Genomic DNA, 27,805 nt, shown 5'->3' with positions numbered 1-27,805 from the left:
TCAATAGCTGTGTCTGTGCAGTTATCAAATATATATTGCACCTCTCTACATTGTTTTATAAAAATTAGTGAAACTGAAAAACCAAAGCTCTGCTACTTGCAATTTGAGAGGGAGATGGAAATCAGGTGAATTCAAGGGGACATTTTTGGCCTTAACGAATGTTGAGTCAGAACGAGGTAAAACAAAACAAAATTAAAGAATGCCTATGATGGAGTTCCCGTCGTGGCTCAGTGGTTAACGAATCCAACTAGGAACCATGAGGTTGAGGGTTTGATCCCTGGCCTGGCTCAGTGGGTTAAGGATCCGGCATTGCCGTGAGCTGTGGTGTAGGTTGCAGACGCGGCTCGGATCCCGAGTTGCTGTGGCTCTGGCGTAGGCTGGTGGCTACAGCTATGATTGGACTCCTAGCCTGGGAACCTCCCTATGTCGTAGGAGCGGCCCAAGAAATGGCAAAAAGAAAAAAAAAATGCCTATGACATGTTGGAATTCTACCACTGAGGACTGACTCTAGAAGGCAAAGTATGATTAATGATACAATATTGCCCAAGTCTCTGGAAATGATCGGTTTTATAATAAGCAAAGCTTTCATCCAACTCTGGGACACATATTTTAGAAAGCATGTGTGGGCACTGCCTGCAGGACCTGGGCAGTGTGTCCTCCTCCCCCTCTGCTTCTGCTGGCACTTTGTCAGCGGGTTATTCATTTTAAAGCTGGGACCCAAGGTCACCATCAAGCTGTTGGGCAGTTTTCAGGCCAGCCACTCCTCGTGTTGGGGGACAGTCTGCAGGAGGCCTGCCCTTGATGGTGACGGTTAGGTCCCATCAGCTATGGTCAGAGGGATCGGGGGCGGACTGTGTTCCCCCCAGGGTACCCTTCCAGGGGGCTGTGGGAGTGCAGGCACTTTGGGTCTTGGAGTCTTCAAAAGGCACAGCGGTGCCATTCCATGAGGTTCTGTCTGTTTGTTTTATTTTTCTTTCTGATTTGTCGTTTCTGTTTTGTTGTATGTGGGGAGGGCGGGGTGCACCAGGCCTAGAGAGGCAGGGATGGAGGCCTGGTTTTCTGGGGAGTCCTTTTCTCTGGGTGGCAGTTACTCAGGCGATGGAGTCAAAGGGATGCCACGTGGAGCCCTGTTCTCCAGGGGGCCTAGATGGAGACGCTGTTTTCAATGACGGGAGGGTCCAGGTAGGTGTAGGGCAGCGCGAGTCCCTGGTTCCGCTCGCGGATGTCTCGCGAGATCTGGGCCAGGCGGTGCTGGAAGGCGGCGATGCTCTGGCGCGGGGCGTCTTCTACAAAGTGCTCGTCTGGGTAGGTGCCCAGGGGCCGCTGGGAACCAAAACCAAGGTTGGGTGAAGGGGTCGCTGTGCAGCTGGGCCCTGCCTTGGCCATCCACCCTGGGTGCCCCGAAGCAGCCTCTAGCTGAGCCTCATCCATGCCCCCTCCCCCCGGACAGTGAAGATTCTTGAAGGCAACTCCGCGGATGAAAACTCAGAGCTTTAAAGGGGACGCCCGCCATGGAACGTATCATAAGTTGCCCTTGCAGCTAAGGGTGACCCTGCACCATCTCATGTGGCCATCTGACCCTCCCTGTGAGATGTCCAACGCCTGCGTGTCCAATGGGAAGGTTCGGCGGCGGCGGGGGGGGGGGGGGGAGGGGGGGAGGCTGAGGGCAGAGTGCAATCTGGGTGGGTGAGCAACAGATCCTTTATCCCAGACCTGGCCTGGCTCTCAGCCCCACACTCACTCGGTCTCCAGGCTCCTTGCTCAGCACCCAGAGGGTAATGACGACATCACAGGTGGCATTGACTGGTGAGAGGGTGGCTATGAACCCCTCTGGCTTTGCCTGGCCTTTGGAGGTGGGCGGTGGCAGCTGCATGGTGGGCGGCAGGTTGGGCAGCCAGGCACCTAAGTCAAACTGAAGGCGGAGAGGGCAGAGTGAGGGTGAGAGAGCCCCCCCCCCCACTCCATCCCGCCACCCTGCCACGGACCCTTCTCACCTGCCCTGCGCTGACAGAAGAATGCTTGGCGGAGCAGGTGAATATCACCATGGTGACATACTGTATCAGGGCTTCCCTTGTCCCCAGGGAGGAGGGTATACCTGCAGGGCGAGTTGGGTTGGGAATGGAGCTACCAGGGTCCTGAAGACAGTGCTGCCCCCGAGGCCTGGAGGTAGGACCTGAGAACTAGGGTCTCCCTACCTGAGCTCTCCCGGCCTAGGAAGCCCTCGGAGAAGATCTCCCACACCCAGGCCTGGAGTTCACTGTCATTGCGGACGGACTCATCGCTCGGGTAGTAGAAGCTGATTATTTCGGAGACGAAGCTGCAAGGTGCACGGGGTTCCATCCCAACCATCAAGCCCACTCTCTCTGAGGAGCGCCCCTGCCCAATCTCAGTGCCGTGAGGGGCGCTGCCCTAGGCCTGCTTCCTCCTTCCCCGTCTTCCTGCCTGTCCCCGCCCAGAACCCAGCTCTCCGAGGCTGGCCCCCTCACCGCTCCACTGCACCCCAGATCTTCAGGCCATCATCCCGGTAGTGGTAGCCTGGAATGTCTTCGACGCCTCGGGCCCGGATATCCTCGGGCAGACACAGGGTGGAATAGTTCAGCTGTTCCATGTTCCTCTGTATCAGCTCAGAGAAGCCTCCAATGCCAAGGCCTGTGGACTGGGAGACGGGACTCCTGGGTGCCAGAGGCCTTGCCCCAGAAGCAGGAGGGAGTGCCGGTGGGGGAGAGAGGGCCGCTCCCACCCCGGGACTCCAGACTCTTCATCCTGAGGGAGTACCCCATCCCCGCCCGCGCTAAGGCAGTGCTTACTCTGTCCACCACCTGCCCAGGGCTGATGAGCAGCTCGCGGGCCAGCGTGTTGATGTGTAGCGTGTACCGTGTGTGTGGGATCAGCAGCTGTAAAGGCCGGAGGAGGCAGAGCGCGGTGAAGCCTGGGTCTCTCTGGCCCCAGACCTACCCCCACAGAGGCGCCTGGTGCTGTAAATCGCTCATGGAAAGAGATGACAGGGACAAGGGGGTGGCTTGAGACAGGGATCAGGGCTCCAAGGCCAGTGACGGGGATGGTGCTGGGGTCCCCCAGCTTCTCGCTCTGTGGCCTCGGGCATGCGCCTTCTGCTCTTCGATCACTGGGCAGATGAAAGGCTGATCTGGGTGGGCCCTCTGTACCCCTCCAGCTCTGGCACCCTGTGATGTCTTAAGGCCTGGGTAGGCCAAGCACCTGGAAAACCAGGCCTGTGGGCCTGGCCATGGGGAACCGTCCCCCAGAGCCCACCTCTGAGGGCCAGGCCCTGGGAGCTGCAGATGGTTAGCATGAATCAGCCTGGATTGAAGAGGAAAGAGGAAGGCCTGCATCCAGGACCCAGAAGACTAAGCAAGAATCAGGAAAGCTGAGCAGCCATGGACCCCCCACCAGGGAAATCCCACCTCACAGGGGATGTGCACCCGGTCCCTGGGGGAAATGAATCTGGGCCATCTGAAGGATTAGCCGAGCCCCCCCTGAGACACAGGCCTTCCTCCCAGGGCTCCTCCCCCCTGCAGCTGTGGGTCAAAGCCATGTTCACACTTTGGCATCTGTCAACCCCAGGTGGCTCCTTTCTGAGGAGCTGGCTTCTGTGATGGCTGTTGGCCTGAGCCCCGCCAGGAAGGGAATCTGTCTGGGGGCAGAGCCTGCTCTTCTTGCACGCGGTCCCCTCTCTCGCCCCCATCCCCGTCACCCCCTCCTTGCTCAGGGCCTGCTGGAAAGCAGGCTTTCAGGGGCAATGGTGCAGGGAGGCACTGCAGGCCTAGGAGGAAAGGTCACGTGGGGATGGGCTGCGTGGAAGGGGCATCCCGAGGGGCAGGCAAGGTGCAGGGACCTGCAGGCTTGGGGCACAGTCTGGGCCATCTTGCGGAGCCACTGACCTTGAAGAGCGGGTGGCAGTGGGGCAGCTGGCGCAGCGTAGCCAGGCTGAAGACCTCTGCCACCAGATGCCCGTGTAACAGGTGCGTGAGGGCCTCGTGGATGGAGAACTCAGCATTTCGCACCCACGTCCTGGCCAGCAGCCAGTCCCACTTGTCGTCGCTGGGCAGGAAGATGGGGCTGTCGGGCCCTGGGGTCTGGCTGAGCTATAGGAGGAGCCAGTGGGGAGAGGCAGACTTGAGGGCCCGTGCCAAGCACTCCGTCAGCCCTCGCCCCGCCCCTGCCTTGCCCTCGCCCAGCCGCTGACCTGGATGGCAAGTGGCAGCAGGGGCCCACTCCCCGGGCTCTGGTACAGCAGGGTCATTGGGGCCGCGGAGAACTGAGGCTGCCCATTCACGACATTGGTGCGGACGCCAGAGAGGATGCTGTGATCCACCAGGAAGATGGACCCCTTCTGCGGGAGAGAAAAGGGGAGCTGGGGCTTTCTAAAGGCAGAAGGTGGTGGCGGGAGGCAGAGGATTCGGGGCTAGGAAGAGAGTGGGCATGGGAGAAGGTGTTCTTGGCAGGGAGCACGCAGCGACTGGGTGCTTGACAAAGGTGAGCGCTGTTCCTCTCCAGTGGGGGAAGGGCCCGGAGAGGGGGTGTGCAGAGTCGGGACCCCTGCACCCCTCACCTCCAGCTCAGCCTGCAGACTGGTCCCGGGGCCCAACACAGGGGCCACCATGGCGTCCGTGACAGGGAAGTTCTCTGGGAGGTAGCGACAGCGGCGGATCAGGACCGGGTTGAGGCCATTCAGGAACTGGTAGCCAAAGAAGGCGTCCTCCTGCCAGTGCTCGAACACGTACTCTGCGGGGGTGGGGGGAAGGGCAGGGGAGGAACCAGTCACCCCAGGCCCCGGGGGTCTCCCCCTGAGCATCATGGTGAAGCTTCTCTGGGATTCATTCTGTCTTCCCCTCTCTTCTCACGGTGACCTTGGCTTCCATTTAGCAAACAACTAATCTGTCCACTGCCCACCTGTCTCACTGTCTCCCTGCCATCCCCAACCCCATGACTCAAACACAGTATATCCAAGGCTGGACATGGGCTCCTCCTTCAGCCCAGCCCCCTCCCCATTGCCTGGCATCCCGGGAATGGCACCTCCATCCACCGGATCACCCGTGGCAGGGCCTGGGGACCTCCCAGCATCTCCTTGCCCTCCCCCCATCAAGTCCCTCCATCCTCAGTAGCTCTTGCTTCACTGCCTTGCTGAGGCTTCCATCCTCCGCCAACCACACCGACCACCTCATAACTTGTCCTCCCGCTTCCACGCTTGTCCCCTAACAGCTCCCCCCCCCGACCCCAGAACACATCTGGTCACATTACTTCCCAGCTGGCACCCTGTCGAAGCCTCTCATCACACTAAGGCAAGGCCTGAGCTCCTGCCAAGGCCTCCACAGTCCTGCATGGCCTGGAGTCCGTACACCTCTCTCCGGCTTCAGCTCCTGTCTTCCTTCCCCTGCTCAATACCCGCTTTGGCCACAGTGGCCTCCCCCCGCCCCGATCCCCAGAAGTCTCCACTCCGTCCATCTTCAGGGCCTTCCCAGGATCTACCCCCTGAAGTGTCCTCTGCCCCCCCACACCACGCCTGGCGCTCTGCATACCAACTTTGAAGTCCCAGCATGGATGTCACCTTCACAGAGAGCTCCGCGGGGCCAGGCCAGGTCCCGCTTTTACACACTCTGCCTCAAGCCTATGCACACATTTCACAAGTGAATCTCATTCTTGCGAGTTCCCTTCATGGCTCAGCGGTTAACGAACCCAACTAGGATCCACGAGGATTCAGGTTCGATCCCTGGCCTCGCTCAGCGAGTTAAGGATCTGGGAGCATTGCTGTGAACTGTGGTGTAGGTTGCAGACACGGCTTGGACCCCGCGTTGCTGTGGCTGTGGTGTAGGCCAGTGCCTACAGTTCCGATTCGACCCCTAGGCTGGGAACCTCCATATGCCCTGGGTGTGGCCCTAAAATAGCCAAAATAAATAAATAAATAAATAAAAGAAAAAGAAACTATTTGATTTCGAGCCCAATGTCGACTTGCCCTCTCACCTGGGAGCCCTTTGTGGACCCAGACTATGCCAGCAGCCCCTAACCCAGTGTCTGACGGGAAGCAGCCCACAGTGTCTGGTGCATTAAAAGGCAGTAGGGGTCAAGGGCTGCCCCCAGTAACGTCCTCTTTTGCGTCTAAGGAGGACGTAAGCGAGGGTCAGGGGCCTGCCTAGGGCCCCCCCACCGTGAACTGGGGCTGGGTTTTCTGAGACTCCTGCAGGTGTTCTGAGAGCCGATGCCCCAGGGAGGGCGTCTGGGGTCACGGCCCGAGCTCCTCACCAACGGCTGGCGTCTTCCGGAAGCTGAAGACCCTTCTCATCTCCGTCAGACTCCGCCAGAGCCCCTTGCGATCCAGCAGCCCCTTGAGTTTCAGCTCCACCGCCCTGCCAGGAGACAGGAAGGGTGGCGAGGGGGAGGCAAGAGGCCCCAGGAGAGCCTCCCCTGCCGGCCTCATCCCCGATGGTGGGGGAGCTGAGTGAAGGGGAGAAGCCAGGGCATCCGAGGGCAGGGGCAGGAAAGGGTGGGCGTCCTCACGCAGAGCCGCCTCGCAGGTAGAAGGTGGTGTTCTTGGCCACAGAGTATTTGATGTTGAGGTTCAGGGTTTTCACCGTCTCCTCGTCCAGGCAGCGAGGCCAGCCCGGGAGGTAAGTCTTCCAGCTGGAGGGAAGGGCAGGAAGGCAGTCGGTGAGAAGCCTCGGGGCGACCGCTGGCGAGGGAGAGGGCGTGGCAGCCCCCCCATCAGGACGAGCCCTCTTGCATTTGCATAAGCAGCACCCTTCCTGGGCTCCATCCTCCGCCACCCACTGGGCGGCAGGGGGCGCTGCCATGTTCCCACACGGAGACTTCTCCCCTGGTCACTTGATTGGTCCAGGGCTGGGCAACCTGGCTGGCGCTGGGCCAATCAGAATCCTTCCCAGGGACCGGGAGATGGGGGCTGGACCAGAGGCTGTCTCTGGATATCGGGATTGTAACCTGGAAACATAGGGGCTGCTAGTCATGGCCATTTTCTACTGGGCGGATCAGGAATCAAAGAAAGCTGTTCTGCAGAGAGAGAGAGAAATATCTAGGAGGCTCCAGAGACAGGCAGAGAGTCACCTTGGCTTCTGGCATGTGAGATCTGGCTACACTTCCAGCCCTCACTTCCGTGAATGCCTCTGTGAGCTACTGACACTCTCTGTTTTTTTGTTTTTTTTTTTTTTTTTTCCCCCCTGTCTGCTGATTGGAGTCTATTTTCGTTCTCGCAACCACAAAATTCCTGACAAAAACAGATGCATCTCCCAGAGGAGGGCAGGCACGAGGTTGTCAGTTGCTTTTGGCAGCCATCCCAAGGAGAGGCCCTCCAGCCTCCAGGGCTTGGGGAGCCCAGAAATTTACTCTAACCTGGCCCAGAGCACCTCTAAATCTCTTTACCCAGCAAGCAACACATCCTGAAGACCTCTGGGTCAAATAATAAAATCCTGTCCCTGAAAAACTGAGGACCCCCCCCAGCCAGTCACCCTTTCATTCCCCCACTCACTGATTCTTTGGTTCATTCAATTGTTACCTTTGGGTCTGAACAGGCAACTTCAAAGAACCATTTGCAATTAAAGTACACTGCCACCAGGTGGTGACCAAACTCTGCTCCTCAAACAAAAATTTGGTCCTGCAGTTGCCGGCTCAGTGGTTAATGAACCTGACTAGGATCCATGAGGATGCTGGTTCGATCCCTGGCCTAGCTCAGTGGGTTAAGGATCTGGTGTTGCCGTGAGCTGCGGTGTAGGCTGGCAGCTGCAGCTCTGATTCGACCCCTAGCCTGGGAACTTCCAAATGCCGCGGACGGCGCACTAAAAAGGAAAAAAAAAAAAAAAAAAAAAAAAGAGAGAGAGAGAGAGAGAGAGAGAAAAGAAGTCCCTTTCCAGGATCTTGGAAAAATGCAGATTCTGATGTCGTAGGTCTGGGGTGGATGGGGCCCAAGACCCTGCATTTCTCACAAGCCTCCAGGTGATGCTGACCCTGTGGATCCAAGACCTCACTTTCAGTACTGAGGGCCTAGCCGGCTGGAGCAGAGGTAACAGAGACATTAAGAAGAGTACACATTTGTGCAGGGCTTGGTAGCCGACAAGCTGCACTCTTCACCACTTTCTCGTTTGCCCTTCCTAATAGCACAGATTAGATTGATAGCCTTAATTGCTTTTGCCAAAGGAAATAAGGATCAAAAAGGTTAAATAATTTGCCTAAGATTTCATTGCTCCTTTGCATCCTGTGTATCCTGACTTCTGTGTCCCCCCCCCCTTTTTTTTCTTTTTTCTGGCTGTGCCTGCGGCATATGGAAGTTCCTGGGCCAGGGGTCGAACCTGAGCCCCAGCAGTGAGCCAAGTCGCTGCAGTGACAACCCTGGATCCTTAACCTGCTGCACCACAAGGAAACTCCCTGGGTCTTTGTTTTGGCAAGAAAGGAAGACAGGTCACTCTACACAGTTCCCTCCATCTGTTGCCTCCTCTGCGGCAGATTTGGCAGATGGTTTTCTTGGGGATATAATTCAAAACACATGTGGGATCACCAGGAGCCAAAGGAGCCTGCAGCTGCTGCACCCCCAGAGACCTGGAGCGAAAGCCTGCAGCCTGGGCTTCAGATAGCAGCCCAGTTGGCCAGACCATGACCTTGAGAGAATCTGCTCCTGAATGCCTGGCTTTCTGTCTCAGGAGTCCTCGCCAGTGACCCCAGCTCCTCTGCGGCCTTAGCTCTCTGCCAGGGGGGCCTCCGACAACACTGAACGCAGACTAGAGAAAGAGCCGCATCCCCTCTCACCCCCTGCCCAGAGGAGGATGTTTCCTCCGCCTTGGGGTGGTGTATTTCCAGTTCGGCTTCTCTTTCCAGGAAGATGCAAAGTTGGTATTTGAAAAGCACCAGGGCAAGAAAGACTCAAGAGCCAGACACTGAGCAATGGGTTTCAAACTTGAGTGAGCATGAGTCACGTGCAAGGCTTGTTCAAACACTACTGCTAGCAACAGGGAACAAGGATTATTGTAGGGCCCCGGGGGAATTACACCCAACATCTGATAAGAATTTATCAGGGAATATAATCTGCAAGCCAACAAAAACCCCAGATTGCTAAGTGGGCCCATGAAATTAACGCAATATTGTCGATCAACTATACTTCAACTGTAAAACACCAATAGTAGGTTAAAAGGATCCCTGTCCCAGGAACTTCCACATTAAAAACAACCCCCCCTCCCTCCTACGCTTGGTATCTGATTCAGCAGGTCTGAGAATTTGCATTTCTAGTGAGTTCCGCGTCATGCTGTGATCAGAAATGACAGAGGACCAGGCTGGGACTTTTAGGCAGCAGCGTCACAGCGCCCCCTTCCCCCCCCTCCCCGGCTGCCCCTCCTTCTCGAGAGCAACGTCCCCGCCCTGCCACCTGCAGCCCACTGCTCACCGGTGCGCCTCTTGCTTAGCCCGCAGCTCGTCCTGGCGCTGTTTCTGGAGTGTAGGGTGCTGGTCTTTCCAGGAAATCTTCGCTGTGGGAGGAACCGAGCGGGTGGGGAGGGTACAGACACCCCCCGACCTCTGGCCCCACCCACTCTCCATCTCTCTCGAGCCCCCCTTGTTAGGTCCCCTGCCCCCGTGTAAGTACAGTTTCTCCCACACCAGACGGCCACCTCCCCCTCCCCTGTCCCTTCGCTGGGGCCGCACCAGTTCACCTCTCCACTGCCACTCACTGGCACCCCCTTCTCCCTCCGGTCTCCTCCTCACCTGTCCCCTCTTGCAGCACCAAGGTCCCTGCGCCCTCCAGCCACTGGTAGCAGGGGAAGCGGAGGGGGGCGCCCTGGGGCGGCGTGAGCTGCAACCAGCGGCAGAACCAGGCGTCGGAGACCAAGGGCCGGAGCAGGTCCAGGGGCGCCTTGTGCACACGCAGCAGCAGCACGGGGCCCACGTCCTGGGGGGCCGTCACCTTGAAGTCCTCCTCCTGCGGGGGTGGGGGGTGATGGTCAGTGTCCGAGACCAAAGTCCGTCCCTCCCGCTCCCTCCTCCGCCCCCCGCCGCTCCCCGCGACCACACTCACAGCGCCGGCCGTGAACTCCTTGCCCAGACTGTCCAGGGGCAGAGGGGGCGTCTCTCCTCGGGTCCCCACGATGCTGACAGACACTTTGTCCCACGTGCCAGCCCCGAAGGCCTCTCCAGTGGACACCCTCACCCTGAACTCAGTCATGGTGACAGCTGGAGTCTGGCTCTCTAATGCTGGTCCTATTGCAGCTCCTCTAGGTACGAGCTGCCCCACCCTGGCAAGGCCCCAGTCACTTAAGGCTGGTGATTGCCAGACTGAATTCCCACAGCGCCCCATCGACGCCCTAAAAAGGAAGCCCCTGCTCAGGGCAGGGAGGGGCGGGGCTGAGAGTCAGGAAGGGAGGGATGCAGGTCGGGGCTGGGCGGCTCTGGGATGTGAGGAACGGGGTGTCCTGAAGTTTGCTAAGTTTGCTTGCGAAAGGGAGCCTTTCAATGATGGGCGGGGCCAGAGAAAGTTGGCATCCAGTGGTGTTCAGGTGTTTGAGTGTTCGTGTGCCTTCTTTGTTTCTTTGCCTTCTGAGTCTTTAAAAGCCTATGCAGGAGTTCCCTGGTGGCTTAGTGGCTTGAGGACCCAGCAATATCACTGCTGTGACACAGGTTGGATCTGGGTCAGATCCCTGGCCTTGGGAACTTCAGTATGCTTCTCGGGTCTGGCAAAAACAAACAAACAAACAAACAAAAAAACAACCCTATGCAGAACCAACTCCTGACTTCTTACAACCCCTCTCCTATGTTCACTGCTTTATTTCATTCATGAAAAATTTTGAGAACCTGTTATGTGCCAGGTACTATGTTAGGTGCTGTGAATATGGCCCCCGGCAAGACCCAGTCTTCCAGTCTTTGCCCTTTTGCACGTTCAAAATCGAGTGTGAGAGAAGATAAGTAAACACAGCAGGGATGCAGTGAAGGAGAGAGGTGAGGGGGGAGGTATGGGTTTCGCTTTGGGGGTTCTGGTCTGGAAATGCTGTTTGGATGCCCCTGAGACATTCAAGCGGAGAAACCACAGCTGGGCACAGAGCACAGGGCTGGGGGGTGTGCTCTGGAGAGCCACAGGCTGGCCAAGATCTCCAAGCAGAGAATTTGGATAGAGAAAAGGGAGCAAGCTGTGCCCGCTTGGTTCTCTGATGTTCAGAAGTCATGCAAAGGAGGCAGATCCAGCACGGGTCAGTCAGTGGGGTAAGAGCAGAACCTGGAGGGAGTTCCCACTGTGGCGCAGCAGAAATGAATCTAGCATCCACGAGGATGCAGGTTCGATCCCTGACCTCATTCAGTGGGTTAATGTTGCTATGAGCTGTGGTGTTGGTCACAGATGTGGCTCAGAGAACCTGGGTGTTTCATGGAAGCCAAGAAGAGATTAGCCAAATGTGTCATGTGCTAAGAAGCTGTGTGAGAGTTCATGCAGCCTAGCACAGGGAGCTATATCCAATCACTTTGGGACAGAACACGATAGAAGATAAATGAGAAAAACAATGTGTATATATATGTGTAACTGGGTCACTTTGCTATACAGCAGAAATTAACAGAACATTGTAAATCAACTATAATAATTTTTTTTTTTTAAAAAAAGAGGAAGTCAGGGCAAGGATTTCTGGGTCTGTCAACAAGAAGCTCTTCAAGTTTGTGCCAGGGCCTGATGAGCAGGATTGAGGGAGTCAACCGAGGTCGGTGCCACCCAGCCCTGACCCAGGGGGAGAATCCCACCATTGCTTCTGGGATGTTGCCTAGAGCAGTTTCAGTGGCGTGGATGGGGGTGGGAGTCAGATTGGGGTAAACTGAAGTGTGACTCAGAATAGAATTCCAGCTAAACAGGCACAGATGCCTTTATCTCACCCCTTCTGAAACCCCACTCAAATGCCAAGCTTGAGGCCTTTAGCTCACAAGGACAAGAAAATGAGGATGCAAATGTCAGTGATAGATTTAGCAGGCAAGAGAAAAGGTAAAAGCCCAGAAGTTGGTCAATTCTCACCTCAACCACCCCTCAACCTTAGGAACTGGGGGATAGATGCTCCGAGGGTGGTACATGGGTGACCCTGAAAACAGGATGGTGGGACCAAAGTTTTTATCAGATGCAGTTAGGGCTCTTCTTCCCCCCAAATACCTTCCTGCACCTCACAGAACCCATGGGTGAAGGCCTTTCCCCAGCCTAACAGAAAAGGGAGATTTATTTTCTTGAGAGAAAATCTGAACTTGGGGACAAGAGCTAGAGCTGAGGGTGAGACACCAAATTTAAAATCAGAGGCCCTAGCCCCCTGCCCCTGATGGTCCCAATAAAGTTGGCAGCCAAGTACCCCCAAGACCCACCCCCAGGTAAGGCTGGAGAGTTTCTCTCTAGAGAAACTGACCAGTTCAAGTGTCATGTGGGGTCCCCCAATGAAATGACTCTGCCAATTAGACCCACCAGTTGATATGTCCTGTTTGCACAGTTTCCAGTCAGCTTTTCTTGCCATTTTTCATCTCTGAAAAATGAGTGAATGGCCAAGGATCACCAGATCTTCAAGAAAGACTTCTGCCTATAAGACAAGGACAAAAACAAAATTGAAAGGACAAAAGAAAGAGGAAAAAAAATGGAAAGGACAGTTAATGCAAGAGTTCTCAACATGGCTCGGTGGAAGCAAATCTGACAAGTATCCACAAGGGCACAGGTTTGATCCCTGGCCTCGCTCAGTGGGTCAAGGATCCAGCGTTACCGTGAGCTGTGGTGTAGGTCGCAGATGTTGCTCAGATCTGGTGTGGCTGTGGCTGTGGTGTCAGCCTGAGGCTACAGCTCCGATTCAGTCCCTAGCCCGGGAATATCTATAGGCCATGGGTTCGGCCCTAAAGCCATCAAACAAAAAATGCCATTAGCCAAACTGGTATCTTCTCCCTGATGCAATCAGGACTAAAAGGAGAATTGATTTGTGATTGAATGTTATTAAACCGGTGACCCTGCACCTCCCAGGATCTGTCCTAGAGCAGGGCTCTTGAGGAAAAGGCAAGCAGATTACTTGATCTCAGGGTACTTCTTTAAAAAAAAAAAAAAAAAGTCAATTCCCCCCTCAAAAAAAAAAAAAAAAAAATCCAGTTCTCCAGAACCTCACACCAGGGAGGCAGGATCTCCAGAGATTCAACTTGGGAAATACACATTTAAACATACGCACATAGGATGATTGTCTTCAGAACCACCACCCTTGGGAAGTTAAGTATTTGTTTATATATATATATATTTTTTGGTCTTTTTAGGGCTGCACCCATAGCATGTGGAAGTTCATAGGCTAGGGGTCCCAGGATAGAGCTGTAGCTGCCAGCGTATGCTGGAGCCACAGCAACACAGGATTGGAGCTGCCTCTGCCAGTTACACCACAGCTCAAGGCAATGCTGGATCCTTAAACCCGTGTCCTTACAGATACCAGTCAGGGTACTCCAAATATTTGTTTACAGTCTGACCTATACCCAAGGTGATCTGAGCTGGCAGGATCTTCTGGGGGCTGTCATCTAACCTTTCGAGATGAAGAAATGAGAACCCTGACTGGGAAAGGAAATTACTTGATGTTTAAAAATGTCAATCACCGCAAAAATTGTCCAAAAAATTTTAGCCAGCTGACTCCAACATCACATCAGAAAGATCATACACCATGGCCAAGTGGGATTCACCCCAAATTCACAAGGATAGTTCAACATACGCAAATCAATCAATGTCATACACACATTAACAAAAGAAAAATCAAAAACCATGTGATCATTTCAATAGAGGCAGAAAAAACATTTGACAAAATCCAACATCCATTAATGATAAAAACTCTTATCAAAATGAGTATAGAGGGAACATATTTTTACATAAAAAAGGCATTTATGACAAACTCATAGCCAATATAATCCTCAACAGAGTAAAGCTGAAAGCCTTCCGGCTAAAATCTGGAACATGACAAGGATGCCCACTCTCACCACTTTTATTCAACATGGGTCGGAAGTCCTAGTCACAGCAATCAGACAAACGAAAGAAATAAAAATAACTAAATTGGAAGAGAAGAGGTAAAATTGTCACTATATGTAGATGGTATGATACTATATATAGAAAACCCTAAGGACTCCACACAAATCTACTCAAACTGATCAACAAATTCAGCTAAGTAGCAGGATACAAGATTAATACTCGGAAATCAGTTGGAGTTCCCATTGTGGCTCAGTGGGTTAAGAACCCAACTAGCATCCAAGAAGATGTGGGTTTGATCCCTGGCCTCACTCTATGGGTCAGGGATTCAGCATTGCCATGAGCTGCAGTGCAGGTCACACATGAGGCTTGGATCCACTGTTGCTCCGGCTGTGTCGTAGACCGGCAGCTGCAGCTTGGATTTGCTCCCTAGCCTAGGAACCTCCATATGCCACAGGTGTGGCCCTAAAAAGGGGGGAGGGGGAGTTCCTGCCATGGAACAGGCAGGAACAAACTCAACTAGTATCTGAGAGGATGAAGGTTTGGTCCCTGGCCCTGCTCATTGGTTAAGGATCTGGCATTGCCATGAGCTGTGGTGTAGGTCACAGACACAGCTCAGATCTGGCATTGCTGTGGCTGTGGTGTAGGCTGGAAATTGCAGCTCTAATTTGACCCCTAACCTGGGAACTTCCATATTCCATGAGTTCAGCCATAAAAAAGAAAAAAAAAATTGGTTGCGTTTCTGTATACTAACAATGAAATATTAGAAAAGGAATATAAAAACACAATACTCTTTAAAATTTTATACCCCCTAAAATTAAATACCCAGGAATAAACCAGACCAAGAAGGTGAAAGACTTTTATGCTAAGAACTATAAAACATTAATCAGGAAAATTAAAGAGGATTCAAAGAAATGGATTCCCATTCTCCTGGATTGGAAGAATTAATATCATTAAAATGGCCATACCACCCAAAGCAATCAACAGATTTAATGTGATCCCTATCAAATTACCCATGACATTTTTTGCAGAACTAGAAGAAACAATCTAAAAATTTATATAAAACCACGAAAGACCTAGAAATGCCAAAGCAATCTTGAGGAAACAAAAAACCAAGCAAGAGGCATAACTCTCCCAGACTTCACTCAATATTACAAAGCTACAGTAATCAAAACAGTGTGGCACTGCTACAAAAACAGGCATACACATCAATGGAATAGAATAGAGAGCCCAGAAATAAACCCAGACACCTACAGTCAATTAATCTTGGACAAAGGAGGCAAGAATATAAAATGATAAAAAGATACTCTCTTTAGAAAGTGGTGCTGGGAAAACTAGACAGTTGCATGTAAATCAATGAAACTAGAACACGCCTGCACACCATGCACAAAAATAAATTCACAATGGCTTAAAGACTTAAATATAAGACAAGATACCGTAAAACTCCTATAAGAGAACATAGGCAAAACATTCTCTGATGTCAACCGTACAAACATTTTTTTAGGTCAGTTTCTGAAAGCATTAGAAATAAAAACAAAAACAAGCCAATGGGACCTAATCAAACTTATAAGCTTTTTTGCACAGCAAAGGAAACCATAAAAACACAAACAAAAAACCCCAAAAAGACAACCTACAGAATGGGAGAAAATCGTTGCGAATGATGCAACCAACAAGGGCTTAATCTCCAAAATATGCAAACAACTCATACAGCTCAACAGCAAAGGACCCCCCCCCCCACCCAAATAAGCCAATTGAAATATGAGCAGAATGGAGTTCCCATTGTGGTGCCGCAGAAATGAATCCAACTGGTATCCATGAGGGTGTGAGTTCGATCTCGGGCCTTGTTCAGTGGGTTGGGGATCTGGTGTTGCCATGAGCTATGGTGTAGGTTGCAGACAGGCTCAGAGCCCAAGTTTCCATGGCTGTGGCATAGGCCAGCAGGAGCAGCTCCAATTTGACCCCCAGCCTGGGAACTTCCATATGCCATGGGTGTGGCCCTAAAAAAAAAAAAAAAAAAAAAAAAAGGTGGGGAGAAATACGGGCAGAAGATCTAAATAGACATCTCTCCAAAGACATATGGATGGCCAACAGGCACATGAAAAAATGCTCAACATCACTAATTATTAGAGAAATGCATATCAAACCCACAATGAGGTACCACCTCACACCCATCAAAATGGCTATTATTAACAAGTCTCTAAATAACAAATGCTGGAGAGGGTGTGGAGAAAACGGAACCCTCTTACATTGTTGGTGGGAATGCAAACTGGTACAACCACTATGGAAAACAGCATGGAGGTTCCTCAAAAAACACAATCTAGAACTACCATACGATCCAGCAATCCCACTCCTGGGCATATATCTGGACAAAGCTTTCACTCAAAAAGATACATGCAGCACTATTCACAATAGCCAAGACACGGAAGCAACCTAAATGTCCATCGACAGTTGAATGCATTAGGAAAATGTGGTATATATACACAATGGAATACTACTCAGCCATAAAAAAGAACAAAATAATGCCATTTGCAGCAACAAGGATGCAACTAGAGATTCTCACTCTAAGTGAAGTCAGAAAGAGAAAGACAAATACCATATGATAGCACTTATATGTGGAATCTAAAATAGGGTGCAGAGAGTTCCTGTTGTGGCTCGGAAGTAACAAACCCGACTAGTATCCATGAGGACTTGGGTCTGGTCCCTGGCCTCACTCAGTGGGTTAAGGATCCAGCTTGGAGTAGGTCACAGACATGTCTTGGATCCCATGTTACTGCGGCAGAGGCTGGTAGCTGCAGCTCTGATTTGACCCCTAGCCTAGGAACTTCCATATGCTGCGGGTGTGTCCCTAAAAAGACAAAAAACAACAACGACAAAAAATATAGCATAAATGAACCTATATACAGTACAGAAACAGAGTCACAGGCACGGAGAAGAGACTTGTGGTTCCCTAGGGGGAGGGAGTGGGATGGACTGGGAGTTTGGGATTAATAGACACAAACTATTGCATTTAGAATGGATCCTACTGTATACCACAGGGAACTACATCCAATTACTTGTGATAGAACAGGATAGAAAATAATATGGGAAAAAGAAAGGATATATGTGGATGACTGGGTCACTTTGCTGCACAGCGGATATTGACAGAACACTGTAAACCAACGATAATTTAAAAAATTTAAAAATCATGTGCGCCCCTGCTTCGAACAACTGATTTGGCTCATCTTTTCTTATTTCCTCCCTCCCTCCTTCATTCCTCTTTTCCTTTCTTCCTGTCTTCTCTGTTTTTTTTTTTTTTCCTAAATTCTAAAATTTTGCTCAAAGCTGTAGATGCATATGATTTAAAGAATCTGTAAGGTTTTTATTCCTTTCTTTTTAGGGCCACGTCCACAGCATATGGAGGCTCCGAGGCTAGGAGTCCAATCGGAGCTACTGCCAGCCTACACCACAGCCACGCGGGATCCTTAATCTGCTGAGGAGGAGGCCAGGGATCGAACCCGCAACCTAGTCAGGTTCGTGTTTCTACTGTGCCACGACGGGAACTCCATGTAAGTTTCTCACCGATGAAAGCAGTCCCCTCCATCTCTCTTGCTGTCTTTCCCTCATCAAAAACCGTAACGTTCACCTCTTTTAATCATCAGTATTTACTGCCACACCTCAAAGTAGAACGCACGCGTATTGTTCATGCATTGATTTTTTTCAGTTCTAGGCAGATACTGGCTCCCCACTCTGGAAGAGGAGCCTGCATTCTTTCTTAGCCTTGATCCTATGACACCTGCAAACTTCCTCAACTCCTGTCTTTCTACTAGAGTTTCATCATGACTGGGCAAACGGGCTTTGCATCATTTTGATGATGTACATACTATTCATAGATGCACAGGGGAGCTCCAGAGGGTATTGTAATGATTGCTTCCCTTCCCTAGAAAACCTTTTGCTGCTGCCTCTCTAGGTAATATCTCTTTTGCGTGCCTTTCTAGGTAATATCTCTTTTGTTATTATTGGCCTAGGTTTTTTTGTTGTTTGTTTGGTCTTTTTAGGGACACACCTGCAGCATATGGAGGTTCCCCGGCTAGGGGTCCAATCAGAGTTGTAGCCACTGGCCTACGCCACAGCCACGCAGGATCTGAGACGCGTCTGCAGTCTACACCACAGCTCACCGCAACACCGGATCCTCAACCCACGGAGCGAGGCCAGGGATCAAACCCGCGTCCTCATGAATGCTAGTCGGGTTCGTTAACCGCTGAGCCATGACGGGAACTCCTATTGGTCTGCTTTTCTGTCCGCTTTTGTTAAGTTTCCTCCCCCATCGTGATCCCTCTCCATAGGCTCAGGCACATCGACTAGTCCAGGCCGTCCTGGTCCGCCCTGTCCGCCCTCTGGCCGGCGCCTTAGCCGTCGTCCTGGCCTTTGCTTCCTCACCATCCTCGGGACTCCCTTCCACGGTGCACGTCCTTCCATAGCTCCTGCAGAAAGGGCACATGGGAGGGAGAAAGAGTTTTCAAGACCCTACGTGTCTGGAAATGCATGGAAATCATTTTTGTTCACAGCTCTGAGATCACTGCTTTACAGGAAGCAATGTTGGCTGTAAAAAGGCCTAAAGCCGCTTGGATTTCTGGTTTGGGGAGGGGGGTGTTTTGGCCACACCCTCAGCATATGGAAGTTCCCAGGCCAGGGATCAAATCCCAGCCACAGCTGCAGAAACTGGATGTTTAACCCACTGGGCTGAGCATCAAACCCATGATGCCTCAGAGACAACACCGGATCCTTAACCTGCTGTGTCACTGACGAAGTCCCCTTGTTCTTTTTCACATGACTCGGTGTTCCTTCCCGAAGCTTATAGGATCTTCTTTATCCCAGGTGTTGTGTAACCCTGAAACGCTGCACCTCAGCATGACCCATTTTGGTTAACTGTACAGTGCTCTCAGCTAAAAACACAAAGAATCATTCACTTCTGGGTGGTTTGCATTGGGGGCAGGGTTCCCCGTAGTGTCACCTGGCATCCCTCTCACGGCCATGTTCACTTGGGAAACAGGCTGGAGCTGGAGTGTCTGGGATGGCTCACCCACTCACAAGTCAGTGACTGGTTTGGCTGGGCCTCACTCTCCCACGTGGTTCTTCCGCGTTCAGGAATCTTGCCTGAGCTTCACTCCGTGGGGCTTGCAGCCCAAGAAGCCCAAAGTCCCAACTGCCAGGCCTCCTAAGACCTTGGCCAGGAGCTGGGAGAGCCTCAGTTCAGATGCATTCCATTGGTCAAAGCGAGATCAACTCAGCACCAATGCACCAATGTGGGGAGAGAAATGGGCTCTCTTTTGGGCCACACCTGTGGCAGCAATCGAACCCGAGTCAGATCCTTAACTGCTAGGCCACCAGGGGACTCTGGGAAATGGACTCTTTTTTTTTTTTTTTTTTTTTTTTTTTTGTCTTTTTGCCTTTTCTAGGGCCGCTTCTGTGGCATATGGAGGTTCCCAGGCTAGGGGTCGAATCGGAGCTGTAGCCACCGGCCTAGGCCAGAGCCACAGCCATGCGGGATCCAAGCCTACACAACAGCTCACAGCAATGCCAGATCGTTAACCCAGTGAGCAAGGCCAGGGATCGAACCCGCAACCTAGTCAGGTTCGTGTTTCTACTGTGCCACGATGGGAACTCCATGTAAGTTTCTCACCGATGAAAGCAGTCCCCTCCTTCTCTCTTGCTGTCTTTCCCTCATCAAAAACCGTAATGTTCACCTCTTTTAATCATCAGTATTTACTGCCACACCTCAAAGTAGAATGCACGCGTATTGTTCATGCATTGATTTTTTTCAGTTCTAGGCAGATACTGGCTCCCCACTCTGGAAGAGGAGCCTGCATTCTTTCTTAGCCTTGATCCTATGACACCTGCAAACTTCCTCAACTCCTGTCTTTCTACTAGAGTTTCATCATGACTGGGCAAACGGGCTTTGCATCATTTTGATGATGTACATACTATTCATAGATGCACAGGGGAGCTCCAGAGGGTATTGTAATGATTGCTTCCCTTCCCTAGAAAACCTTTTGCTGCTGCCTCTCTAGGTAATATCTCTTTTGCGTGCCTTTCTAGGTAATATCTCTTTTGTTATTATTGGCCTAGGTTTTTTGTTGTTTGTTTGGTCTTTTTAGGGACACACCTGCAGCATATGGAGGTTCCCCGGCTAGGGGTCCAATCAGAGTTGTAGCCACTGGCCTACGCCACAGCCACGCAGGATCTGAGACGCGTCTGCAGTCTACACCACAGCTCACCGCAACACCGGATCCTCAACCCACGGAGCGAGGCCAGGGATCAAACCCGCGTCCTCATGAATGCTAGTCGGGTTCGTTAACCGCTGAGCCATGACGGGAACTCCTATTGGTCTGCTTTTCTGTCCGCTTTTGTTAAGTTTCCTCCCCCATCGTGATCCCTCTCCATAGGCTCAGGCACATCGACTAGTCCAGGCCGTCCTGGTCCGCCCTGTCCGCCCTCTGGCCGGCGCCTTAGCCGTCGTCCTGGCCTTTGCTTCCTCACCATCCTCGGGACTCCCTTCCACGGTGCACGTCCTTCCATAGCTCCTGCAGAAAGGGCACATGGGAGGGAGAAAGAGTTTTCAAGACCCTACGTGTCTGGAAATGCATGGAAATCATTTTTGTTCACAGCTCTGAGATCACTGCTTTACAGGAAGCAATGTTGGCTGTAAAAAGGCCTAAAGCCGCTTGGATTTCTGGTTTGGGGAGGGGGGTGTTTTGGCCACACCCTCAGCATATGGAAGTTCCCAGGCCAGGGATCAAATCCCAGCCACAGCTGCAGAAACTGGATGTTTAACCCACTGGGCTGAGCATCAAACCCATGATGCCTCAGAGACAACACCGGATCCTTAACCTGCTGTGTCACTGACGAAGTCCCCTTGTTCTTTTTCACATGACTCGGTGTTCCTTCCCGAAGCTTATAGGATCTTCTTTATCCCAGGTGTTGTGTAACCCTGAAACGCTGCACCTCAGCATGACCCATTTTGGTTAACTGTACAGTGCTCTCAGCTAAAAACACAAAGAATCATTCCCTTCTGGGTGGTTTGCATTGGGGGCAGGGTTCCCCGTAGTGTCACCTGGCATCCCTCTCACGGCCATGTTCACTTGGGAAACAGGCTGGAGCTGGAGTGTCTGGGATGGCTCACCCACTCACAAGTCAGTGACTGGTTTGGCTGGGCCTCACTCTCCCACGTGGTTCTTCCGCGTTCAGGAATCTTGCCTGAGCTTCACTCCGTGGGGCTTGCAGCCCAAGAAGCCCAAAGTCCCAACTGCCAGGCCTCCTAAGACCTTGGCCAGGAGCTGGGAGAGCCTCAGTTCAGATGCATTCCATTGGTCAAAGCGAGATCAACTCAGCACCAATGCACCAATGTGGGGAGAGAAATGGGCTCTCTTTTGGGCCACACCTGTGGCAGCAATCGAACCCGAGCCAGATCCTTAACTGCTAGGCCACCAGGGAACTCTGGGAAATGGACTCTTTTTTTTTTTTTTTTTTTTTGTCTTTTTGCCTTTTCTAGGGCCGCTTCTGTGGCATATGGAGGTTCCCAGGCTAGGGGTCGAATCGGAGCTGTAGCCACCGGCCTAGGCCAGAGCCACAGCCATGCGGGATCCAAGCTGCATCTGCAACCTACACAACAGCTCACAGCAATGCCAGATCATTAACCCACTGAGCAAGGCCAGGGATCGAACCCACCACCTCGTGGTTCCTAGTCGGATTTGTTAACCACTGAGCCACGACAGGAACTCCTTTCTATTACTTTTTGCTGTTTTCTGTATTTCAGCTGAAGCAGGTTGTACAATGAAGGAGGCCAAAAAGTGGGTTCTCTTCGTTGTGGGGAATCACAAGGAGTTTGGGCTGTAACAGAAAGACATGGGGCCTATAAAATGTTTGCAGTCATGTTAGGTCTTTCTTTTTTTTGTACTTGTCTTATTTGGTTGCTGTTGTTGTTTTTTAATGGCCGAAACCATGACATATGGAAGTTCCCCAGCCTGGGAGTGACTCTGAGCCGCAGCTGCGATTGTGGCAAACACCGGGGCTGGGATCGGGCCTCCACAGAAACCCGAGTGGCTGCAGTTGGAGTCCTTTTTTTTTTTTTTTTTTTTTTTTTTTTTGCCATTTCTTGGGCCGCTCCCGCAGCATATGGAGATTCCCAGGCTAGGAGTTTAATTGGAGCTGTAGCCACCAGCCTAACCGCCAGAGTCACAGCAACGCAGGATCCAAGCTGTGTCTGCAACCTACACCACAGCTCACGGTAAGGCCGGATCGTTAACCCACTGAGCAAGGGCAGGGATCGAACCCGCAACCTCATGGTTCCTAGATGGATTCGTTAACCACTGCGCCATGACGGGAACTCCTGCAGTTGGATTCTTAACCCACTGTGCCACAATGGGAACTCCTTATTTGGTTTTTTTAAACTTGCAAAGTTATTAAAAGGTAGGAAATTCTAAGCAGCGAGAACAGAACATTCCTGCAATAAATTCTGCTGTGAAGAGGGGCAGAAAAACAGGGGCAGTGACAGGATTATGGCATCAAAGGACAGCTGCTTTCAAGATCAGCCGTTCTTACGATTCTCAAGTCTGGTTTCACGGAATTACTAGGAGCATTTGAAAAAGCAGTGTTAGATAATTAACAAGAACCTACTGTAGAGCAGAGGGAAATCTACTCAGTAGTTAGCAATAACCTGTATGGGCAAAAAGAATGGATATATATGTATAACTGATTCGCTTTGCTGTATACCTGAAACTAATACAACGTTGGAAGTCAACTCTACTCCAATAAAATTAAGAAAAATGGAGTTCCCATTGTGGTGCAGTGGAAACAAATCCAACTAGGAACCATGAGGTTGCGGGTTCCATCCCTGGCCTTGCTCAGTGGGTTAAGGATCTGGCGTTGCTGTGGCTGTGCTACAGGCGGGCAGCCACAACTCTGATTCACCTCCTAGCCTGGGAACCTCCATATGCCATGGGTGCCGCCCTAGAAAGAACCGCCCCCCTCCAAAAAAACATAAAAAGAGAGAGCGAGAGAGAGCAATCGCTCAGGCCTCTCCCTGGGGTTTTGGTATTGGACACAGGTATTAGTTGTTTTTTACAGCTTCCCAGGTGATTCTAATGTGAAGCCAATGCTAAGAACCACTGCCCGCAAGGTGGCTTTATGTTGGTGGGAACGAAGAAGGGCGTGCTAACCCTCAGAAGTGAAATCCCGGACTTTTCTGGTAGTTAGGCGGTTAAGGATCTGGCATTGTCACTACTGTGACACAGGTTCAACCCCTGGCCTGGGAACTTCCACGTGCCGTGGGTGCAGCAAAAAAAAAAAAAAAAAAAAAAAAAAAAGTACAATCGTGACAAAATGAAAGGGGCAAGGCCCAGAGCAGGGAAACTCGCTTCTGACTGGTACAAGAGACACCGTAACAGGTTCAGCAACAAAAAAACCCAACTGACGTTAGCAACACACTTCAGCGGTGGTCACTGAAATTCGCCGAGGAGGGTGCGTGACAGACAAGGAACTAGCCAGCCAAGAGCCAACATCCATTTTCTCCAGTTTGCCAACTTTGGTTCTGGGCCAGGCAGTGGCCGCCACACCCACCAGGAGACGGAGAATTTTAGGACACACCTGTTGAAGAGGAGAAATAGTTCTCTTTTCCCCAAACTCTAGCAAATATCTTCCTACCTCCTCGCTTTTCAGTGCTCCGAATGCGTTACACTCTGACCCCTGAACCAACCAGTGTGGCCAGGCGGATGGACGGAACATGCAGGGTGACTGAAGCCAGTCGCTGGGCTGAGCCCAGCAGGCCTGCAAGCCTTGTAATTGTCTGCCCTTGAGACGGAAGAAAGAGCCTCGAGACAGCGCCAGAGACATCAGTGATTTAAGGGACAGGGGATCTTACCAGATTTTGTCCGGAACCAACGGTCCTTAGATCAACACCTCTCCATAGATAGCAAACGACAGGCAAGACATGACACCCTTCACCACCCAGGGTGCAAGGAGGCTGCCATTTATAGGGGAGTTGACGTCAGCTTGGCTCATCAGTTACCAAGGAAACCAGCAGTTGGGGCGGGGGACAAGCTTGTTACTGATGAAGTCCTGTAATTAGGAGGATTGCATAGTCCTGTGAGTGAAGCCGGGCCTGGTCGAGCGGGGATGTCCAGAGAGCAAGAGGGCAGCCATCTTGAGGGGCCTGACCCTACACCAGCCACAGTGTATCCGGGGAATTGGGGATGGGGTCCATCCCTCTCAAACTACACGCCTGAGAACAGGAATGGGTGGTTTCCTAAGGGAAAGGTGAGGGGCTGGCGCCGGGAGGAGGAGAAACCAAAGCCAGGCGACATAGCACACCCGCAACAGAGCAGGGACATGCCTTCTGTGCTAACAGACAGGGGATCAGGGCCCATGGGCGCAGTCACAGAAGGGCCATTGTCTGCATGCAGGATGATTTGGGAATTTCTTCTTGGTTGTTTCACTTTTTCACTGAGACATGGGCCAAATCATCAGCTGAGGAGTCTGGAAATTTGGGGAGGCTGGGTCCTGCGCTGGATGCTGGGGCAGGAGGGATATCAGGGACAAAGCCCTTGTTCTCCAGCTGCTCCTGATCTGATGTGAAAATGCCAGGGCCCCGGGAACATAAAGGCCGCAGGTGGATAAGGTCCAATTACTCCTGTTCTGCCGGAGGAAGGGGTCACACAAGATGCCAGCCTGGCTGTATCTATTGTGGCCATGTTGGTGATGCTGATGAGCTGTGGGGGTGGTGTGGATTTTTCAGAAGTATGTGGGGAGGTCATTTTGGGGCAATAGAAAACCCTGAATAATAAATATCCGCTAAATAATTCAAGGAAGTCATCTTCCTTGAAAATTTAAATTTTAAACTAGTCATGAAAAATTGGTATAATTTTAATAGGCAGAGATAAACAGGATATTCTAAACTCAAACTAGCTTGATAAAATATGGGAGTACACTGGTTTATGTAACGGGTCATTCAGGAGTAGTGGCTTCAGGTCTGGATGGATCCAGGTACTGAAAACGTGCATCTGAAATTGCTCTCTTGATCTCTCAATACTTCTTTCTTTTTTCTTTTTTTTTTTTTTTTGCTTTTTTTTTTCTTTTTAGGGCCACCCTTGTGGCATATGGAAGTTCCCAGGCTAGGAATCGAATCAGAGCTGTGGTGTAGATGCTGGCCTTCACCACAGCCACAGCAACTTGGGATCTGAGCTGCATCTGCAACCTACACCACAGCTCACAGCAACGCCAGATCCTTAACCCACTGAGTGAGGCCAGGGATTGAACCTGGGTCCTCATGGATACTAGTCGGATTCGCTTCCCCTGTGCCATGACTGGAACTCCTCTCTTAATAGTTCATCTCTGCTTTCTTCTGTGTTGGCTCATTCTCAGGCAGACTCTTCCTAGCAGTAGCAGAGCTGGTTACTAGCAGCTCCGGGCTTCTAACTTGCCAGCTGAGCAACCCCAGTGCAAAGACCATGTCACTCTCTTATTGCTTCCGGCCAATGTCCTAACACTGACCCTCCCTGAACTGGGCTTGGTCACAGACTCTGAGGCTAGGGCTGAAATCAGTCCCATACAAACTACCTGGATTGAAGGTAGAGATGGGTGGATCCCCAAAGGAGGATCAGATGTGGGGAAAAAGAGACAAAGACAACACGTGTTCATACCCCACCTTTTCAGAAGGAGGACACCCTCTCGATACACCTGTCAGCGGATTGCTGACTTGAGGTTTTTCAAAATTCTCAGCCAAAGTTTCGAGGTCTTCTTAAATGGAGAGCCTTGCTCTGGTTCTCCAGGACCGTGTAATAAGCTGCAGGAATGTTAATGCCTTAAAGCCATTTTGGGGAGTTCCCATAGGGGCTCAGTGGTTGACAAACCCAACTAGGATCCATGAGGACAAGGGTTTGATCCTTGGCCTCGCTCAGTGGGTTAAGGATCCAGCGTTCCTGTGAGCTGTGTTGTAGGTCGCAGACGTGGCTCAGATCTGGCGTTGCTGTGGCTGTGGTGTAGGACGGCTGCTGTGGCTCCAATTTGAACCCTAGCCTAGGAACCTCCATATGCCGAGGGTGCTGCCCTAAAATGATAAAAGACAAAAAACAAAAAACCCAAACCATCTTATTCTATCCTGCGATGTTGCAGGACAGAAGTTTGGGCAGGCCTTCCTGGGGTGATCCTTCTGGGGGTTTTTTGTTGTTGTTTTTTTTTCTTTTTTGGCCACTCTGGAGCATATGGCGTTCCCAGGCCGGGGATCAAATCCAAGTCGATGTTGCAACCTGTGCCGCAGCTACAGCAACGCCAGATCCTGTAACCCACTGTGCCGGATTGGGGGTTGAACCTATGTCCTGGGGTTGCAGAGACGCCGTGGATCCCCCTGTGCCACAGCGGGAACGCCACCATCCTTCTGTTTTGTGTGGCATCGACTAAGATACTTGGTGGTATTCAGGGCAGGTGGGCTGCAATGCAAGGCTCAGAAAGACTGCATTTGTGTCTGGCACCTTGAGATGCAAGCCTGCAAGGCTGCACTCGGCAGAAAGAGGGAATGCCTGGCCCCAGGGAGTGGCTCCTTCCCCAGGGTTTCCTGAGCTCCCAGCCAGACCTCCACCTTGACCAAAGCCACGTCAGGTCCTCACCCGACCGCCCACCCCACTCATGCTCTCGGCCAACACGCGGCCATCCTCCCTGATGACACCAAGGACACAGGAAAGGAAGCCCTTTGGCAGCCTCTTCTCCCCACTAATCCGGTAACCCGTGTGGACTCCACCTGTCCTGCTCCCGCCTCCTGCCTCAGAGAAAAAGGCCTGCTCAGCCCTGTCCGTGGCCACCCCCGTCTCCTCGGGGACTGGCTCCCGTCAGGCTTCGCCTCTTTACTAATAGTGTACAGAGTTTAAGCACTTGGGGAAATTATAATCCTGACTGTCGCTTAATAACTGGCTGACCGTAGAGAGGTCATGCCTTTCTGAGCCTCAGGGTTGTCATCCCTAAAATGGAGCTATAGCGTATCTGGGGCTGGTGAGGGTATCCAACTTTCACAAGTGAGGTGCTTAGTACACCTTCCGGCCCGTAGGAAGCCCCCAGGAAAGCAGCGGTCCTTCCTCCCCACACCCTGGAGGAGGAGGCCTCACCTCCTATTTTGCCGAGAAGAGAGAAACTTCGAGTGGAAACCCCTTGGAGCCCACAGCTGCCTCCTAACCCAGAAATGTGCTACTTCCAGGCCTGGCCTGTCCGCCTCTACTCCGCTGCCGAGGGCTTCCCCTCCTCCCATCCCAGGAGATCCCTCCCCGCTCCCTGGCTCTCCCCCCACCGGACACGGCCCGGCCCCCGAGTCACCCCTCCGGTGCCTCCCTGTCCACGTACTTTCCCCTGCGAGCTGTTGATGGGTGAAAACCCTTCCGTTCTTCAGGAAAAGAAACACTACGGCACAAATGATCCTGTCTCTGAAACAGAAACAGACGCACAGGCATAGACACAGACCTGTGGTTGCCAAGGGGGAGAGGGAGGGAATGGGACGGACCAGGAGGTGGGGGTCAGTCCATGCAAACTACTCCATCCAGAATGGAGAAGCAACGGAGGTCCCATCGTGGCGCAGCGGAAACGAATCTGACCAGCACCCGTGAGGATGCAGGTTCAGTCTCTGGCCTGGCTCAGTGGGTTAAGAATCCAGGGTTGCTGTGGCTGTGGTGTAGGCCAGGGGCTACCGCTCCGATTCGACCCCTCGCGTGGGAACCTCCATATGCCACGGGCGCGGCCCTAAAAAGACACACACACACACACACACACACACACACACACACACACACACACACAAATAGAATGGATAAGCAAGGAGGTCCTACTGTAAGCGCAGGGAACAATATCCAGTCCCTTGGG

The 27,805-nt window shown here is 52.0% G+C and overlaps 1 protein-coding gene across 8 annotated transcripts; it reads right to left on the bottom strand.

Moving 5' to 3' along the window:
- Nucleotides 1-944: 944 nt before the first annotated feature.
- On the bottom strand, nucleotides 945-23,917 carry ALOX15B (arachidonate 15-lipoxygenase type B). Of its 8 annotated transcripts, none has more exons than XM_084983145.1 (19): nucleotides 23,829-23,917; nucleotides 20,450-20,493; nucleotides 17,976-18,393; nucleotides 12,425-12,536; nucleotides 11,993-12,056; nucleotides 10,025-10,676; nucleotides 9,715-9,928; nucleotides 9,398-9,479; nucleotides 6,514-6,636; nucleotides 6,259-6,362; nucleotides 4,571-4,743; nucleotides 4,205-4,351; nucleotides 3,900-4,103; nucleotides 2,808-2,894; nucleotides 2,487-2,656; nucleotides 2,196-2,317; nucleotides 1,995-2,095; nucleotides 1,742-1,912; nucleotides 945-1,323 (listed from the first exon to the last, which is right to left on the bottom strand). In XM_084983145.1, exons 6-19 carry the CDS (start codon nucleotides 10,301-10,303, stop codon nucleotides 1,144-1,146), a joined length of 2,157 nt encoding a protein of 718 aa, XP_084839271.1. In that variant the 5' UTR covers nucleotides 10,304-10,676; nucleotides 11,993-12,056; nucleotides 12,425-12,536; nucleotides 17,976-18,393; nucleotides 20,450-20,493; nucleotides 23,829-23,917; the 3' UTR covers nucleotides 945-1,143. The 8 variants fall into 8 exon arrangements, with proteins under 8 accessions (XP_084839271.1, XP_084839270.1, XP_084839269.1 ...); XM_084983144.1 differs by having other exon boundaries at nucleotides 18,350-18,393; XM_084983143.1 differs by lacking the exon at nucleotides 11,993-12,056 and having other exon boundaries at nucleotides 20,076-20,493.
- Between the last annotated feature and the right edge of the window lie 3,888 nt (nucleotides 23,918-27,805).

Source organism: Sus scrofa, chromosome 12, assembly GCF_054392235.1.
Source record: "Sus scrofa isolate SSC_HxYL_T2T_F1_AM1 chromosome 12, Sscrofa_HxYL_maternal_Yorkshire_Landrace_v2.0, whole genome shotgun sequence".
Lineage (NCBI taxonomy): Eukaryota > Metazoa > Chordata > Mammalia > Artiodactyla > Suidae > Sus > Sus scrofa.
The sequence above is the reverse complement of the archived record's forward strand: the minus strand, read 5'-3'. Positions and strand labels throughout refer to the sequence as shown.